Source organism: Schistocerca nitens, chromosome 8 (genome assembly GCF_023898315.1).
Source record: "Schistocerca nitens isolate TAMUIC-IGC-003100 chromosome 8, iqSchNite1.1, whole genome shotgun sequence".
NCBI classification, from domain to species: domain Eukaryota; kingdom Metazoa; phylum Arthropoda; class Insecta; order Orthoptera; family Acrididae; genus Schistocerca; species Schistocerca nitens.
Window position 1 is genome coordinate 577,609,905 of NC_064621.1, and position 19,789 is coordinate 577,629,693.

At 44.8% G+C, this 19,789-nt stretch overlaps 1 protein-coding gene across 1 annotated transcript in view; it reads left to right on the forward strand.

Annotated features, from left to right (window-relative positions):
• The window catches only part of LOC126198887 (zwei Ig domain protein zig-8-like), a 657,506-nt gene that overhangs the window by 430,334 nt on the left and 207,383 nt on the right, over window positions 1-19,789 (forward strand). The window contains exon 3 of the mRNA XM_049935496.1: window positions 14,988-15,090. Coding sequence (XP_049791453.1) covers window positions 15,030-15,090 — 61 coding nt within the window. The 5' untranslated portion in view covers window positions 14,988-15,029. The remainder of the gene's footprint in view (window positions 1-14,987; window positions 15,091-19,789) is intronic.

Consider the following 19,789-nt stretch of genomic DNA (forward strand, 5'->3'; position numbering starts at 1 on the left):
AACTACAGAATGTGACATGTTTTAAGACATCAGTTAATACCTTCCTCGGTACTGGCTCTGTCGAAGTGGTAAAAAACTGCACGGTAAGACCGAGGTTTGAATAAACGCAACACATTATTGGTGGAATCGTGGTTAGCATCGCTGCTTCTTGATCGAAGGTTCCTGGTTTCATTCACGTCCGTGTCGGAAACTTCCCTTGGGTGGAGGCTTGGGAGACTGAGCTTCCGTGTAGTTGCAATCATTTCACTTCAGCTACAGTGACGCCCAATGCGCTGAAGAGACGTCAAGTAGAAATACTTGCAAGAGGTAGCTGAAGAAATTCAGACGGTGTGATGATGGCATTTACGAGGGCAGTTCAATAAGTAATGCAACACATTTTTTTCTGAAACATGGGTTGATTTATTCAGCATTGAAATACACCAGGTTATTCCCCAATCTTTTAGCTACACAACACTATTTTTCAACGTAATCTCCATTCAATGCTACGGCCTTACGCCACCTTGAAATGAGGGCCTGTATGCCTGCACGGTACCATTCCACTGGTCGATGTCGGAGCCAACGTCGTACTGCATCAATAACTTCTTCATCATCCGCGTAGTGCGTCCCACGGATTGCGTCCTTCATTGGGCCAAACATATGGAAATCCGACGGTGCGAGATCGGGGCTGTAGGGTGCATGAGGAAGAACAGTCCACTGAAGTTTTGTGAGCTCCTCTCGGGTGCGAACACTTGTGTGAGGTCTTGCGTTGTCATGAAGAAGGAGAAGTTCGTTCTGATTTTTGTGCCTACGAACACGCTGAAGTCGTTTCTTCAATTTCTGAAGAGTAGCACAATACACTTCAGAGTTGATCGTTTGACCATGGGGAAGGACATCGAACAGAATAACCCCTTCAGCGTCCCAGAAGACTGTAACCATAACTTTACCGGCTGAGGGTATGGCTTTAAACTTTTTCTTGGTAGGGGAGTGGGTGTGGCGCCACTCCATTGATTGCCGTTTTGTTTCAGGTTCGAAGTGATGAACCCATGTTTCATCGCCTGTAACAATCTTTGACAAGAAATTGTCACCCTCAGCCACACGACGAGCAAGCAATTCCGCACAGATGGTTCTCCTTTGCTCTTTATGGTGTTCGGTTAGACAACGAGGGACCCAGCGGGAACAAACCTTTGAATATCCCAACTGGTGAACAATTGTGACAGCACTACCAACAGAGATGTCAAGTTGAGCACTGAGTTGTTTGATGGTGATCCGTCGATCATCTCGAACGAGTGTGTTCGCACGCTCCGCCATTGCAGGAGTCACAGCTGTGCACGGCCGGCCCGCACGCGGGTGATCAGACAGTCTTGCTTGACCTTGCGGCGATGATGACACACGCTTTGCCCAACGACTCACCGTGCTTTTGTCCACTGCCAGATCACCGTAGACATTCTGCAAGCGCCTATGAATATCTGAGATGCCCTGGTTTTCCGCCAAAAGGAACTCGATCACTGCCCGTTGTTTGCAACGCACATCCGTTACAGACGCCATTTTAACAGCTCCGTACAGCGCTGCCACCTGTCGGAAGTCAATGAAATTATACGAGACGAAGCGGGAATGTTTGAAAATATTCCACAAGAAATTTCCGGTTTTTTTAACCAAAATTGGCTGAGAAAAAAAATGTGTTGCATTACTTATTGAACTGCCCTCGTAGTTTGTGCGGCCCTCAACTGCACGGTCATCAGTGACTGTACAAAGTTCCAACTTTGACACAGTCATATTTTTACACAATGCAGTGGGGTCACTGTCACGGCTGATGACGATGAGGATGAGATGATGAGGCCAACACAAACACCCACTTCCCGGGTAGAAAAATCCCCGACCCGGCCGGGAATCGAACCCGTGACCCAATGATCCAGAGGCAGCAACGCTAGCCACTAGACAATGAGCTGCGGACAACTCAGATGGTGGCCCTCTGCCGGTAACGCCACACGATCACTTCGTTTGGTGTACGTGTCACCGTGAGGTGGAGAGCGACACAAGGGCGATGGTGGAACGGCGGATCGAATCAGTCGGACGACTCATTAAAACAAGGAAAAAGTATTTCTTCAATTGATATTGCATGGCACCGATTTCTTGCTCCTCGACTATCTTCTACTCTTAAACTGTTGATTTTAGTTTAAAATCTAGTTTATAATCAAGCATTACTACTTGTACATTCAAGAAAGTGTACTTAAAATCCATACTTGTAAAATGATAATAAAGATATTAAGGGCGAATCACTTACCTATCATTCCATTTCTTTGATGGACTATTTAAGATATCGTAAGGAATTTTCGTTCGGCACATGATAATACACAAAGGGCTCCGTGGTTTACTTTCATGTTTAGTTCGCTTAATACCTGTATAACTCGAGATATTTAAAGAAGTGTCCTTTTTTTGTAACGATTAACTTTTCAAACTGGAGTTGAAACTCTTCACAAAAATATTCGTGAAATGAACTACAATTGAAAGCCAAGAGGAGTGGAACCGTCTATTGCGATATAATAAGTGGGGCTTTCATGCTAGGATACAGCTTTATGTGCACAAATATCATATACCTGCCCTGCTAAGAAGAAAGGTAATTTATCTTGGAGCCAATTCCTAATCAAATATACGAGTCCGCAATTTACTATCGTCCTAACTGACACCGTGCTGATGTACAGAACTTAAGTACGAAAGTAAACTTCGCATGATGTCTCACTGCCAAGTAACACAGCCCGATGAAACCTGGACCATACGCAGAAAACGCTGTTACAGCATTGGCCAAGAATTGTATTTTTATCGAAAGACAAAAATTGCACTGATACCAACCCGATCCATCAAGGCCTCCTGAATATTACAAGAGGCAGGACATAGTTTTTAACAGGATGTGTGACCACAACGGACGGCAGTGCATGTAGTGTGAAAGATGGTAAGAAGTTCTTATGGTAGGGTGTTACGTTCCACCACCAGCGCGAATTACAGCTGTTGGCTGGCCGCTGGTGCATCTGGACGTTCAAAAATATGTCTCCTCAACACATCCCACACGTCGATGGAACTAAACTCATGGGGACGGGGAGGTCAGTCCATTCCAAAAGCGGCTCCATCTGCCAAGTTATATGTGGTCACGTCTGTTATCCATAAAACTGATGTCACAGACGAACGCACACCTGCAAAGTCGCACATGGGAAAGGAGTACAGTGCATAATAATACTGACCGTGAGTGTAACGTGCTCATATATTTGGAGGTCAATACGACCATGCAGCTTGATGCCTCCCCACACCTGGACCATCCAAACGATCATTTAGAGAAAGTTCCCTCCTCTCACCATACGGCAGTACGTCCAGAATCTGTATTCAGATTGAATCTGCTCACAACCGAGCAGAGCATGCGACCAGGTTCTTCGTTGGTCCACTCCTTATATTCCCGGGCCCTCCGACGTGTGAGTGTCAACGGAATACAACATATTGATCATCGGGCGGACAACCCGATGCTGTTGCTGTGTCTTTGTGGCGCGTGAGACCCCGTGCCTTGCAGTCCTGTAGAACTGGGTTGCATCCGCACTCGGTTTTTGACATTGGTCCCTTCTTGCCTGTTACGCATCACAGCAGTCAACAGCTGCTGCAGTTGAAAGGGCAGTACCAGCTCCTCTCCTTCGAGCCGTAGTACATTTGTTTCGGATCGCTTCCTATCCACATGAAACAGTGCTGTGCGTAATAACAATCTCTTGGGCTACACTCGTCACACTCCGTCCTTCTTCCAGTTTCCTGATCGTTTATCCCCGTTGAAATCACCCAAATGTTGTCTCCGTGTCATATTTCAGTAAAGGACACCGCTGCAGTCAGGGCCGGTTTGAGAACCAAATTAGCCAGTGGTCTTAGGCGCTGCAGTCATGGACGGTGTGACTGGTCCCGGCGGAGGTACGAGTCCTCCCTCGGGCATGGGTGTGTGTGTTTGTCCTTAGGATAATTTAGGTTAAGTAGTGTGTAAGCTTAGGGGCTGATGACCTTAGCAGTTGAGTCACATACGATTTCACACACATTTGAAATATGTTGATAACCAAGCTGGGAGTTGTGCCAGAGACGCAACAGGTGTTTTGTTCTTCTATACAGGAAGTATCACAGTTACTGAAGACCGCTTGGGGCACCTGGCGGACAGTGGTGTCCGAGTACAAGATCTGTACACAGTGCGTACGACAAACGCCACATGATCAGCCTCTTCTGTGAAAAAAATGTTCTCTAACCCACCATGACCTCAGTGTACTGTACCTTAACCCCCAAATTACACACACACTCCCTTCTTCCGTTTCTTCATCTGCCTCGTGTTGCAGAGTCAACACCATTTTGCGCTATAGTCTCGCTGACCTCACGCTGTGTCTCTTCCGGCACTCTGAGCACGACTGGGACACCGCTGGCCACATGCTCCTGCACTTTCATTCATTTCCACAAAATTACTAATATGTTATGTTACTTTCTCTATCTTGTCTTTAAGTTTTTCGGAGCAGTGTAACTGTTTAATATGCGCTGCTCTTCACTATTGACCACTCGCAAAATAATTCTTGTACACATATGTCTTACAATGTACCGTGCCTTCGTGCCGAAGCTTGTTGTCTTGCAAACGTCCACATCTGTTGACTCAGGGATCGAGACGTAGCTGCACGATCCGTTACATCCATGCTCATCTGGGTGCCAGTGTGTTAAGCTATGGTCTTTCATTGCGTTGGTATAGATTAATGATAAGTGATTCCACGTGTACGAACATCAAACAAACCGAAATATGAGAATTAACAAAAAAATAATTTTGTATATTTTCATAAACGGCTAACACACTTGTTCAAAATGTTCAAATGTGTGTGAAATCATATAGGACATAACTGCTAAAGTCATCAGTCCCTAAGATTACACATTACTTAACCTAAATTATCCTAAGGACAAACACAAACTGCGGTGCCCGAGGGAGGACTCGAACCTCCGCCGAGACCAGCCGCACAGTCCATGACTGCAGTGTCCGAGACCGCTCGGATAATCCCGCGTGGCAATACACTTGTCTAACAGAATATATGGACAGTCAATACAGAGAATATTCTTGAAATGTAACGTCCACTGTTCGAAGTGCCGTCATGGCGAACAAGAGGTGACCGAGACGTGTAACCAATGGCACCCCATACCATCACGCCGGGTGATACGCCAGTATGGCGATGACGAATACACGCTTCCAATTTGCGTTCACCGCGATGTCGACAAACACGTATGCGACCATCATGATGCTGTAAACAGAACCTGGATTCATCCGAAACAAAATTTGACGTTTTGCCATTCGTGAACCTATGTTCGTCGTTGAGTACACCATCGCAGGCGCTCCTATCTGTGATGCAGCGTCAAGGGTAACCGCAGCCATGGTTCCCGAGCGGATAGTCCATGCTCCTGCAAACGTCGTCGAACTATTCGTACAGATGGTTGTTATCTTGCAAACGTTCCCATCTGTTGACTCAGGGATCGAGACGTGGCTGCACGAACCGTTACAGCCATGTGGATAAGATGCCTGTCATCTCGACTGCTAGTGATACGAGGCCGTTCGGATCCAGCACGGCGTTGCATATTACCCTCCCGAACCCAACGATTCCACATTATGCTAACAGTCAATGGATCTCGACCAATGCGAGCAGCAATTTCGCGATACGATAAACCGCAATCGCGATAGGCTACAAGCCGACTTTTATCGAAGTCGGAAACGTGATGGTACGCATTTATCCTCCTTACACGGGGCATCGCAACAACGTTTCACCAGACAACGCCGGTCAACTGCTGTTTGTGTATGAGAAATCGGTTGGAAACTTTCCTCATGTCAGCACGTTGTAGGTGTCGCCACCGCCGCAAACCTTGTGTGAATGCTCTCAAAAGCAGATCATTTGCATATCACAGCATCTTCTTCCTGTCGGTTAAATTTCGCGTCTGTAGCACGTCATCTTCCTGGTGTAGCAATTTTAATGGCCAGTAGTGTATAACGTTTCGCGAGTACGTAGACGTGTAGACACATCATAATTTGGTTACACGATTGCACAGTGGTAACTGGAAACAGTCACATCCATTTCGTACCTGGAGGTATGCGAATGGAGCGACAGAAAATGGGACGAAATCATAGGAAAGTTGGGTCTACACAACGTTCATTGGAAGAATTGTGAGGAATAAGGCAGATTAATGAACTATCGGTCAAATATTACTTGAGCATTGCTCCTTACTGTCTGAGACTTACGAGGCAGGACTGACAGAAAAGCTGCGGTTTTTATCACGGACTTCCTTTGGTAAGAGGAAAAGTATGACCGTGCTGCTTCCTAAACTCCAGTGGCAGATGGCGTCAGAGAGGCTCCGTGCCCACAGTATCGCTGCCTTGATGTAGTTACACAAGCTGGAAACAAAACCTGGGCGTACGTTACAGTCAATAAGATTAAAAATTCATAGTGCAGTCCCAAACACTGGTTTAAGATAGTTTTCAGTTTATTAATAAAATCTATTAGGTACGCATTACTATGCAGTAAAACTCACGTAATGGAAATTCAGTTTTTTTGCTTTGTCTTAGTATAGCATTTATTTGTTAATCACTGATACCATCATCATTTTACATTATCGTTTCGATAGAGTCCAGGCCGGCCGCGGTGGTCTCGCGGTTCTAGGCGCGCAGTCCGGAACCGTGCGACTGCTACGGTCGCAGGTTCGAATCCTGCCTCGGGCATGGGTGTGTGTGATGTCCTTAGGTTAGTTAGGTTTAAGTAGTTCTAAGTTCTAGGGGACTAATGACCACAGCAGTTGAGTCCCATAGTGCTCAGAGCCATTTGATAGAGTCCAATTTATGGATAATATACCGTAAATCATTTTTGTCAACACGCTCGAGTAGTTGTCTACCAGTAATAATGTTCTGATTCTATTGTTACTTTTCATTTCGTTAATGAATATAGGTGTTACTCATTCAGCGAGATCTCATTGTTGAGAATTAGAAGAAAGTAATCTGCTGCTTCCGAGTGTGCTGAGAAATTTCTTAAACTCGTGACAATTAGTGTTGGAAATAAAGGAAAATCAGTAAGAAAATAGCAACAGCGGGCTTGATTCAATTTCTTTCCTCTTTTTATCTGTATGCGTGATTATACAGGTACAGCTATTAACACTATCTCTTCCTAATAATATTTCAGTCAGTTATTATCTGAAATTCTTTTCCTGACAAAGATGAAGCAGAAAAAAAATTCAAATGTTGCTTAAGACGCTTGTCGACCACAAGCAGTATTTGATAGAGTGCAGAAGCCGAGGCAGATGTGAGTGAAGAGAGGATCATTGCAGCGGCGCACGTTTGTGTTTACTGGGCTGCTGTTGCTATCGATCGGCACCTTGTTTGCTTTTGTGGTAATACGGACCGCGTTTCAGGCTACATGTATCGTCACTGCCAACATCAAATTGTTAGTCTTGTTTACACAGGCTGGTAACTTTGAGTTAAGGCTCCCGGGCGCTCCCGCACACACTGCATTCACGCTTTCGTTATTTCCTGTTCATGTTAGGCACCGTTCACTAGAGGGCAATGCTTTCTCACTGTTAGTCTTCTCACAAGAGCTCTGACTGCTGTGTGAATTACTTTGTACTTTTTTCCTTGTTGCCTCATGTCACTGCTCTCGTCATAGCTCTTTTAGATTGAGATTTAAATTACCTTTAGTGCCTATGGAAGAAAATTATACTATCGGAACACCTGTTTTTTATAAAATTACTGACACAAAAGCAGAAAACCCTCTCAACGCAAAAGTTTGGAAACTGAATTAATAAAAAATATAGAAATGTTAGGATGTTGATTTTACATGCTTCAGGTGTTCTACACAGTGTATCCTCGTTGCATACAACGCACAGAACGTTCGCGCAGTCATGTGAAAATACCACAAAGTCCTTTTTTCTGGGTGTTGTTCAACTCGTGTGTCACATTGGCTTGAATGTCGGTTATGTCATCAAAGCACTGACCATTCGGGTAAGCTTCTGCACTTTCTTGTTTTGTGGTAGCTTGGTATCGATAACACCCAGTCTCGTGAAATTGCGTTGATTTTTTTCAGAAGAAAAGTTCTCTCCGCTTTGCATTATATCAAGATGCAGCAGGTGTCCACTCGTTGTTGTTTTTGCTCCGGAGTCAAGATCTGCGGAACAGACTTAGCATACGCTTCTCTCTTCATCAAAATATTCTGTAGGATGTCCTGAATACATGATTTAGAGATGTAGCATCACTGCGGTTTCTGAAACAACATCACTGACAAACAGACGCCGCTCCCGCACTAACTAACACTGCCTGTTCACAACTGACTGTTCGAATGCACAGCTGTTAGTTCAGTCTGATACGGTAGGTACTGCGCTGATGTCGCCTGTACGCCACGAATATAATCCATCTCAGACCTTTTCTTGAAGCACGGTGTACGTTGTGTAGTGTCAGTACTGGACTAGTGTTTCCAGTAAGAGTGAAGTGTGTTGTTGCTGCTCACAGCAGATTGCTCCATATTTGATAACTGGACGGCAGCGGAGGGTGAGAAAATTCCAGTATACAACTAGAATAACGACACTCGTAGAATAACGAGGCATTATTTACCAGAATACCTTCGGCGCCAGGTCGTTGTGAGATTGGAGCCTGGTAAACTCAGAGAAAGGAAAACATGGGGTATAATGCCCATCCTTGAAGGCCACACCAACAATTTCATCCAGAAGTTTTATCCCACAACGGCCAAAACTCTGTGACGCACATTCACTATCCCTGCATTTTTTCATATCCATTCAGAACAATAGCACCTGTAACGCTACCCAATTAGGTACTAAAGTAGTCGCAGTAATGCCATAGAATACTTCATGAGGCGTTATGGATGTGAAGCGAGCCGCCACATTTGTTCTGTTGACTTTTGTGTGTGTAATTGATCATTTTCAGTCTCTACGCCTCCATGTACCCTGCAGTACAAATCAGTTAAGCTCCGACCTCTACGTGAAAGACCACCGCTTTATCTGTCACAACTGCAATGCAATGGCAAGTAGTCGGAGCACATTAGCATCCACGAGTTACGCGTGAAAAGGATACCAAAGGATGGAAAACTGAATGAGTGCGACGTGGTATACGTCTGGATGGAGACATATGCATCCATCTCTTTCCACATGTAACTGTTCAAAGCAAGAAAATCAACGCACGATAACCTAGAGCTCGTCACATAGACAGTAAACACTCATACTGTTGCAAGAGTCAGCTTGGAATTCCCATGGTAATACAAAAAGGATGTGAGGGACACTCTTGGTTCTCACATTGCTATCACTCACTCCCTAGCCGCAATGGGAGCAGCTTCCGAAGAAGCTACAAATTGGGCGTTCTGGATCAGGAAGAGATTTACTATTAAAATTTGGACGGAGTGTGTTCCGATAATAGACAGGCAACATATTATTTCCTCCAACTAACGTCTCGGTACGTGGTCGTCACGTGAATATCGGAAAATTTGGAGCTCATACGGAATTTTACCGAAAATTATTCTTCCCACGCAGAAATCGTGAGTTAAATAGAAGAAGGGGAAAAACAGAGTAGTGTCAGAAGAATCCTCGCCGCACTCCTTCAGGTATCTTGGGGAGTGTAGATGTAGGTGTACGCGCAGATGTGGATGTAGTTTTTGAGGTAGGTGGACGATGACTTTATATGGGGTTCAGGGGCGTCAGCATTAACTTTTTGATCCTCGGTATTTGCTGTAGTGCTGCTCTATATTGTGACTAACAGTTTCTTTGGAGGACACCTACACACAAACGACAACTCTGCTCTATAACTGAATCGATTTCCATCTTCGAACAAGCTATCTTCGTCTTCAGTTGTTTCTCATGAATTTTTATCCTATGCGGTGTTCTGTGCTTTAGCATAATTTATTGTATAGTATAGAAAAAAATAACAGATAAAAATAAAAAAGAAGAAGTGGATATGTTTTGGTAATTTATATAAAATAAATGACTAGAGGTTACTAACACAGGTCTTAAAATAACTTTAGCACAAAAAGTTGAAAGCTAGTTGGATTGAATAGGTCACGAAAAATTTACTGGGAAACAATGCCTGGGAAATGGAAACACCAACTAGGGATAAGTTTAGAAGAAATTGCCACGGACGGAAGGGTGCCAAGGCAGGAACGAATCGAAAATAGGTTAAGAGTGGAATGAGGAGAAGAATAACCAACGCTATGAAAGTTCGGAGAATCACAGTAGGGAAAGGAAGAGAAACCAGAGAGCGGAAATTAACAAGTCGTATTCTTGTAACATATATTGTCTACGTACTTGTTCTGTTGTGCTACATGCTCAGTCTTATGCTCCCACTTCGCCAACACCATGTGGTCCTGGTATTAATGAATTTATACAGCGCTGGTAAAAGCACACAATATGAAAACAGTAACACAGCGCCCTGGTTGAACTGTGCATATACTGAGACGATAAAAACAGAAGTAGAAGTGGAGTCTACACTGTTCACAATCTGTAACTAGCCGTACTGTACCTTCAAGTGTGAATATATTAAGTTTTGCAATAAATAATTGTTTCTCGTTCTCTAATGTATCGTTCACAATAGTTGCGTAACATACTGTAGCCGGCCGAAGTGGCCGTGCGGTTAAAGGCGCTGCAGTCTGGAACCGCAAGACCGCTACGGTCGCAGGTTCGAATCCTGCCTCGGGCATGGATGTTTGTGATGTCCTTAGGTTAGTTAGGTTTAACTAGTTCTAAGTTCTAGGGGACTAATGACCTCAGCAGTTGAGTCCCATAGAGCTCAGAGCCATTTGAACCATTTTTGAACATACTGTAAATATCTACGAAGGGGTACGTAACTATGAAGACGCAGATGAATGTAATCTCCATCAGATGATAAAAAACGCACCTTATTACACTTGTATCATATTGACATCTAACGTACACTTTCTCTTGCACTGATCATTCACACTAAAGTATCTGTTTCGCACTTGCTCACGTCTCCAAAGTCGTCCAGACAGACAGATTCTTAACTCTAGTTTACTAAACATATGTAAAATTTACGATTACAGCAGGTCATAAAATGTAACATTTTGTCCTTAATTTCGTATGTGACATACCATTGAAGATCTAGTAATTCTAATGGAGTAATGTTAACCTATAAATTATTACTTCCTTTAAATAAAATGTGAAGTAGTTAATTTTACGATGGCTTGGTAACAACGTAACATTCACTCATGACTGCCTTAGGGTCAATATCTACCAAACGGCAATGTTTTCGAAGGTAAATTAATATTTATGTAGCTATTCATACATTTGTTCAGCGGAGCACATACATTCGATAGCTCAATATAACGTCCGTTAACTTCACTGCGACCGTTTAAAACCGATTTTATTATTCATGATGCACTGTCCGTTACAAAGTCCGATCGCGAACACGACTCAGCACTCACTGCTCTATTATCGTAGCTCCTGCTTTCTGCAGTCATGGTATCGATACGGGCAGCGGGTATCGATTCTCGAGGCAAAGCCTAGTTTAGACGACGGGACTAGGTATTGCAGGCAAGCCAAACCCCTTGCTGTAAAACAGACCATGTCTACAAGAGTTAAGTCCCTCAGTTCGAGCTGGTATATTCTCTATTCGGGATGTTTCTCTTCCGGCGACAATACTTTGTGCATTACCGTATCTATGTTCTTTACTGTATTAGAAGAAACGTAAACTACTGTGATGACATTCTTAGGTCTTCCCAACGGTTAGTTTCAGCACGGATGCTGAGCAACCGAGCTGGCGTCTTTTCATTGTACAATCACGAATCCAGACACGGGTATTGTTTCATTAGTGCGACTTGTTACAGACAAGCTTTACGTCCGCCGCAGTTCGTGCAGCTGCCAAAAGTTCCATTTCAGACACGACTCTGGCACTTTTCATAAAACACGATACTGAACCGTACAATGGAGTCATATGTCTACAGTCACACACGAAACCATTTGCGTGAAAGCCCTTCCACTCATTACCTGAAACTACGTGGAGCGTTCAGTAAGTAACGCAATATTTTTTTTCCTCGGCCACTTTCGATTGAGAAAAGGAAGAATGTATTGTTGAACGCCGTGGAGTACTCCTTGCTTGAACCCGTACAGTTCCCTGCCGTTCCGATAGGTGGCGGCGCCGTACGTAGCCTTCAAAATGACGTCTGTAATGGATGTGCGTTCCAAGCAGAAAGGTGTCACTGACAAGGGAACCTCCCCATCGCCCCCCACTGAGATTTAGTTATAAGTTGGCACAGGGATAGGCCTTGAAAAACTGAACACAGATCAGTCGAGGAAACAGGAAGAAGTTGTGTGGAACTATAAAAAAAATAAGCAAAATATACAAACTGAGTAGGCCATGCACAAGGTAAGCAACATCTAGGAGAGCGGCAGCATGCGAGCGCCATGGTCCCGTGGTTAGCGTGAGCAACTGCAGAACGAGAGGTCTTTGGTTCAAATCTTCCCTCGAGTGAAAAGTTTAATTTTTTATTTTCAGACAAAAGTTCAGGCACTCACACATAATCAACTTCGCTCTCCAAAATTCCAGGACATGTTTAGATTTGCCTGGACATATGCAGGATTTGACGGTCTACACACGGACACATTTGAAAACGTAAAAAACATATGTTTTGACAGAGCACAGGGAAAACTGTGCGACTGTGAAACTGTTGCATTCATTTGTTGCAGTTTATGTGACAAACTCTTATGTTTTCATCACTTTTTTGGGAGTGATTATCACATCCACAAGAAAACCTAAATCGGGCAAGGTAGAAGAATCTTTTTACCCATTCGCCAAGTGTACAAGTTAGGTGGATCGACAACATATTCCTGTCATGTGACGCACATGCCGTCACCAGTGTCGTATAGAATATATCAGACGTGTTTTCCTGTGGAGGAATCGGTTGACCTATGATCTAGCGATCAAATGTTTCCGGTTCCCATTGGAGAGGCACGTCCTTTCTTCTACTAATCGCACGGTTTTGCGGAGCGGTCGCAAAACACAGACACTAAACTTATTACAGTGAACAGAGACGTCAATGAATGAACAGACAGTTCGTAACTATGAGAAAATAAAGAAAGTAAAATTTTCACCCGAGGCGGGGACTTGAACCAAGAACCTCTCGTTCCGCATTTGCTCACTCTAACCACGTGACCACGGCGCCCCGCAGCTCAGAGTGTCCTTGATGTTGCCTATCTTGCACGTGGACTACTCAGTTTGTATATTTTGCTTATTTTTCCACAGTTTGACACAACTTCTTCCTGTTTTCTCGATTGATCTATGTTCAGTTTTTTCAAGGCCTATCCACTGCGTCAATTTATAACTAAATCTGAGGGGGGGTGCGATGGGGAGGTTCCCTTGTGAGTTTCCGTTGCCGTAAAATTAAAGCATCGTAGGTATTCAAAGGCGCTTGCAGAACGTCTGCGGAAACCAGATAGTATAGAAAAGTACGGCGAGTCGTTGGGTGAGGCGTCTGCCATCATCGCAAGGATGTTGTGCAAACCGATCTGCAGAGTGCCGGTCGGCCGCACCCAGCTATGAATCCTGCAATGTTGGAACGTACGGGCTCTCTCATTAGAGTGATCGATAGATAACATTCAGACACCTCGCTACTCAACTGGACGCCTATATTATTAGTGTTGACATAGTCGTCCACCAATTAGGGTACTCAAACCAGTTTGCCCGCAGTGTTCTTCGCTGCCTAACAGAAGAACATAAAGAGCAACGAAGGACTATCTGTGTGGAATTGCTGCGCGTTAAGAGGCTGATCGTGTCCGTATTATGTGGAATATCGTTCCAGTCAATGAAACATGGTTTCGCCGGCCGGAGTGGCCGAGGCGCTCTAGCCGCTACAGTCTGGAACCGCGTGACCGCTACGGTGAAAGGTTCGAATCCTGCCTCGGGCATGGATGTATGTGATGTCCTTAGATTACTTAGGTTTAAGTAGTTTTAAGTTCTAGAGGACTGATGACCTCAGAAGTTAAGTCCCATAGTGCTCAGAGCCATTTCAACCAAACATGGTTTCATCATATCGAGCGCAAACAAAACAGGAATGCATGGATGGCGCCACGCCTCCTCTCCTCCGAATAAAATGTTAAAAACCGCGCACTCAACCGGAAATATCATGCCAACGGTTCTCTAGTACTCTGAAGGGGTTGATTTCGTTGCTTGTGGTGCAACGATCAACTCTTAAGTGTATTGTGCTACCATCAGTAAACTGAAGAAACGAATTCAGTGTCTTCGCCGCGCCGGCCGGAGTGGCCAAGCGGTTCTAGGCGCTACACTCTGGAAACGCGCGACCGCTCGGGCATGGATGTGTGTGATGTCCTTAGGTTAGTTAGGTTTAGGTAGTTCTAAGTTCTAGGGGACTGATGACCTCAGATGTTAAGTCCCATAGTGCTCAGAGCCATTTTAACCATTTTTGTCTTCGCCGCCACAAAGATGAAAACCAACTTTTCTTCATGGCAATGCAAGGTCTCACACAAGTCAGCACTCTCGAAAGGAGCTCACTAAACTTCATTGGACTCTTCTTCCTCATCCACGCTACAGCCCATCTCTTGCATGTTCCGACTACCATCTGTTTCGCCCAATGAAGGATGCACTCCGCGAGAAGCAATACGTGCATGTTGGAGAGGTGTTTGAAGCAGCAAGACGCTAACTCCGACGCGATTGAATGGAGTGGCTTCTTACGGGCATGGAGGCCCTCCAAGTGTTGCGGCGTAAGGCCGTCGCATTAAACGGAGATTGTGTAGAAGAAATAGGATTTTGTAGCCAAACGAGTGGAGAATATTACGGTGTACTGGAATATCGAATAAAAGCAACCTGCTTTCAGGAAAAAAAAATGTTCTGTTGCTTACTTTACGACCCTTGTATAATGTCACCAGCAATCAGTGCTTCTAAATGAATAGGTTAAGTGATACGGTTAAGTCAGACGGTTAACGTTGCCTAGCTGTGACGTGTGTGGGACTGTTTTCCCTTGTTGCAGGAGTGACCGCTCGGCAGCTGGACGCCATGTAGCATACAGAGCATGCCTCCGCCGCCGCTGCTGCTGCTGCTGCCGCTCTCGTGGTGGCTGCTCGCGCCAGCAGGTAAGTAAACCGTTCCAAAAAAGCTTCTGCCTTCTGATGAGTTACGTAGTATAAGTTTATAACTTTTACCGCTACAGCTCCGCTCAGTTAATCACGAGAACCGGTTCAAAAACGAGCTGAATGAAAGTGGCAAAAATGGAAACTTCACTGGCGTAAATGACACTGATACGTACCTCATTGCTCTAATGTTAAAATAGTGATCGGTGAATAACTAACGTAAGTAGGGTACATCACGACAGGTCTGAATTGGTTCCCGGTGCTCTCCCACAAAGAATCGTACAGAAACAGAATGTTGTTGTGGTCTTCAGTCTTGAGACTGGTCTGATGCAGCTCTCCATGCTATTCTATACTGTGCAAGCTTCTTCATCTCCCAGAACCTACTGCAACCTACATCCTTCTGAATCTGCTTAGTGTATTCATCTCTTAGTCTCCATCTATGATTTCTACCCTCCACGCTGCCCTCCAATACTAAATTGATCATCCCTTGATGCCTCAAAACATGTCCTACCAACCCATCCCTTCTTCTACTCAAGTTGTGCCACAAACTCCTCTTCTCCCCAATTCTATTCAATACCTCCTCATTAGTTATGTGATCTACCCATCTAATCTTCTGCATTCTTCTGTAGCACCACACTCCTAAAGCTTCTATTCTCTACCTGTCCAAACTATTTACAGAATTCTGAACAATAATACGATCGTCCGCCAGCTAAGGACGAATTATACTCTCTCAGCCATTAATCTCTGTATTAGAATGATGTGTGCACCAAAAATTTGCATAAATTATATCACGTGAGGAACGTAAGTAAGTATGCAAAATATTTTTTTCCTAAAAGGAGGTTGGTTTTTTTAAGATTCTCCACCCTTTCGTCTACTAGATCCAACGATTTCAACTTGATCTCCGTTCAATGCGACGGCCTTACGCAACCTGTACGCCCCCATGATACGACTCTACTAGCCGACATCGGAGCCGACATCTTGCCGCGTCAGTAACTTCCTCAACAACCACGTACTGCTTCCAACGGAGTGCTTCCTTCATTGGGCGGAACAGGTGGAAGTTGGAAGGCCCGAGATCCAGTCAGTCGGGTGGATGAGCAAGAACACTCCAATAAAGCGCCGGCCGGTGTGGCCGAGCGGTTCTAGTCGCAACAGTCTGGAGCCGCGTGACCGCTACGGTCGCAGGTTCGAATCCTGCCTCTGGCTTGGATGTGTGTGTTGTCCTTAGGTTAGTTAGGTTTAAGTAGTTCTAAGTTCTAGGGGACTGATGACCTCAGATGTTAAGTCCCATAGTGCTCAGAGCCATTTGAACCATCCAATGAATCTGCGTCAGCTCTATTCGCTTGCGCAAATTTATGCGAGGCCTCGAGTTCTCATGGAGAAGGAGAAATTCGTTTCAATTTTTGCATCGACGAATACTCTGAAGCCGTTTCTTCGATTTCCTGAGGGTAGTACAATGTACTTCAGAGTTCGTCGTTGCACAACGAAAGAGGACGAATAATAGAGTAGCCCCTTCAGAGTCCCAGAAGACAGCTGCCATAATTTAACCGAGGTTGCGGTCTTAAACTGTGTCGTCGGAGATGACGTAATGTGTCACCACTCCATTTATTAGCCTGTTTTTTCAAGGTTTGAAGTGATGGACCTAATTTTCATTGCCTGTGGCGAGCAGGAGCATACGTAAAGGTGAAAGTACATGTCTGCCCAGTGTCGGAATGCGCGCTACCGGCGTTAAAAACAATCGTCAGATGTCACTAGATGTGCAATTACGAATAAAATGTTTTTTCTCAGAAGAAATTATGATCACCGGGTCCCAAGCACTGTCCAGTTGGCCACGATCATGATTTACACTATCTTCTGCTAGATGTATTTCCACACATTCTTTAATTATTCAGTACCAGAAGGATATCGTCGGGGACAAGATTTTTGTGGTCGGATAATTCATAATCTGGTAATACAACGCTCAGTTACGCCCGACTTACTGGGCTGCGAAAGGCGAGTGTGGCGCTCATGTTCGATGCACCTCTCATGTCCGGTGCATATCGTCTGACGTATGTAAGCTTTGCCACGCTGGGAAGGAATTTTGTAAATTCCGGACTTCAGGAGTACCTGCTCGTCCATTACCGAACCGGGAAGACCACTTACATTGGCCGCTGACCGCAATGTTACTTTAATTTGGCGTTTCCTTAAGATACTGCCTACTTTAGAAGGAAGGTTGCCGACGTATGGAAGGAACACCCTAGACTTGAACAGCTCCTTATCTTGTTGATGTTGTGGGCGGTCACGTGTCTTCCTCCTTAGCGCTGTAGTAATCTGATGTTTTGAGTAACCATTATCTTCGAACGTCGACTGTAGATGTTCTGGCTCCTATGTAAGACTGCCTCTATCAGAAATATCATGTGCCCCGTGAACCACCGTTCTAAGGACGCCGGTAGTTTGTGAAGGGTGATGGCAACTCGAGGTTTCCAGAGGGAAGTCCGAATGTGTAGACTCACAGTAGACAGAATTCCACAGTAATACATCAACTTTCCTACGATAAAGACGTCCTAAAACGGTAAGCAACGATCCGTCTCTATTTGTATCGTCAATTTGATGTTCTTGTGGACTGACTTCCTAAGTTGCAAAAAAACACGACAGTTCTTCACCATAGGGCCACACTACAAAGGTGCCCTCAACATATCGCCAGAAGACTCTCTGGCTAAGTTCTGCCGAATCAAGTTCTCTATCCTCAAAGTAGTCCTCAAAATAGTTTGCTACCAGAGGGGAGAGGGGACTGCCCGTGGCAACACCGTCAGTTCTCTCAAAAAATTCATTGTTAAATTAAAACTAGGTTGAGGAAAGGACATGATGAAAAAGTGCATTTATATCGTTCGTGGACTTATTGCTGATGAATAACAAATAGTCCATAAGAGAAACCTTAGTGAAAAGTGAGAGGGTATCGATGCTCACTAATGTCAGTTTCACTGAGTTGAAGCGATTTTAGTCTATTGATGAAGTCAGCAGAGTTGCGAACGTGATGCGCGCAATTCCCCACAAAGGTCTCAGTAAACAGGCAAGACGTATAGCCAAATGATACGTGAGGGCATCGATATTACTGGCGATCGGCCGCAACGGAATCTCTATCTTATGAATCTTCCGAAGACCATATACCTTCGGTGGCATAAAACCATGAGGTTCTTCTTCACCATTGGGCCACACTACAAAAGTGTCATCAACATATCGCCAGAAGACTCTCTGGCTGAGTTCTGCCGAATCAAGTTCTCTTTCCTCAAAGTAGTCAATAAAATAGGTTGCTACCAGAGGGGAGAGGGTCACCCACCTAGCGAGCAAACAAGAGCGGCACTGCCACAGAAACAAAAAGTGAACATATTTTTTGAATAAAAAAAGGGAGGGACATAAGGTATAGAGATAAGGAAAGGACCATACACACTTTCTTGTCTATAATACAACATGCAGTCACCATTGATCTTTCTTTTACAATTGCCATTGCCGACTTTCGCCCACAAAAACAGGTACTCATCAGCATTTAAATTCTTCTTTCTCCTGGTAGACAATACAAATGGCATGCTTGGAACAAGAGTACCATAAGGCTGGTTAGCCAACACTCCTGTAGTCTCAGCAATACTCCAAATCTTCCAATCCAAAATGTCAGCATCTCGAAATGCTTCAAGGCCACCATAATTTGCTTGGTTGCCCCATACAAAAGCCTGTGTCAGCCATGTACTGCCTCCAAACACTCCATGTACATCATAAGTAAAGTTCAGATGGAGTCCACGAAAAACATTGATCTACAAGCAACAATTGATTGGAGGTCCAAATATTTTTCGTGGACTCCATCTCAACTTTACATGTGATGTACAAGCAGTGTTTGGAGGTAGTACATGGCTCACACTGGCTGTTGTATGGGGCAACCAAGCAGATTATGGTGGCCTTGAAGCACTTCCAGATGCTAACATTTTGGCTTGGAAGACTTGGAGTATTACTGAGACTACAGGACTGTTGGCTAAACAGCCTTATGGTACTCTTGTTCCAAGCATGCCATTTGTATTGTCTACCAGGAGAAAGAAGAAGTTAAATGCTGCACTGGAGAGGCTGCCGGGCGAACGCAGGCCCTAATATTACTAGGCCCGCGTTGCGCTAAAATTCACTTCCGGTTGCGGTAGTCCGGCTGATAAGGCGCGCAGGCGCTTGGCGAGCGCGTGGCGAGGGGAAGTTGTGGTGTGATAGGATGTGCTGGCGTCCAGCTGCGCCGCAGCGCTCAGCGTCATTCGCTCTGCGAACATCGAGGAGTGTGGACACATAGCTCTGGGTGTCTCGCTGAACATTGGCTTGCTACGTTCACTTGTGTTAACGTGCCACAGCAATGCCTCTGCGACGTGGTTACCACCGTCGCTGGCGGCGCAGTGTACCTGTGTATCGCAGTTTGAGGGCCTTTCATATTGACTTGGCTGGGCAGTTTAATAAGCAACAATTGATTGGAGGTCCAAATGTTTTTTGTGGACTCCATCTCAACTTTACATGTGATGTACAAGCAGTGTTTGGAGGTAGTACATGGCTCACACTGGCTGTTGTATGGGACAACCAAGCATATTATGGTGGCCTTGAAGCACTTCCAGATGCTAACATTTTGGTTTGGAAGACTTGGAGTACTACTGAGACTACAGGACTGTTGGCTTAACAGCCTTATGGTACTCTTGTTCCAAGCATG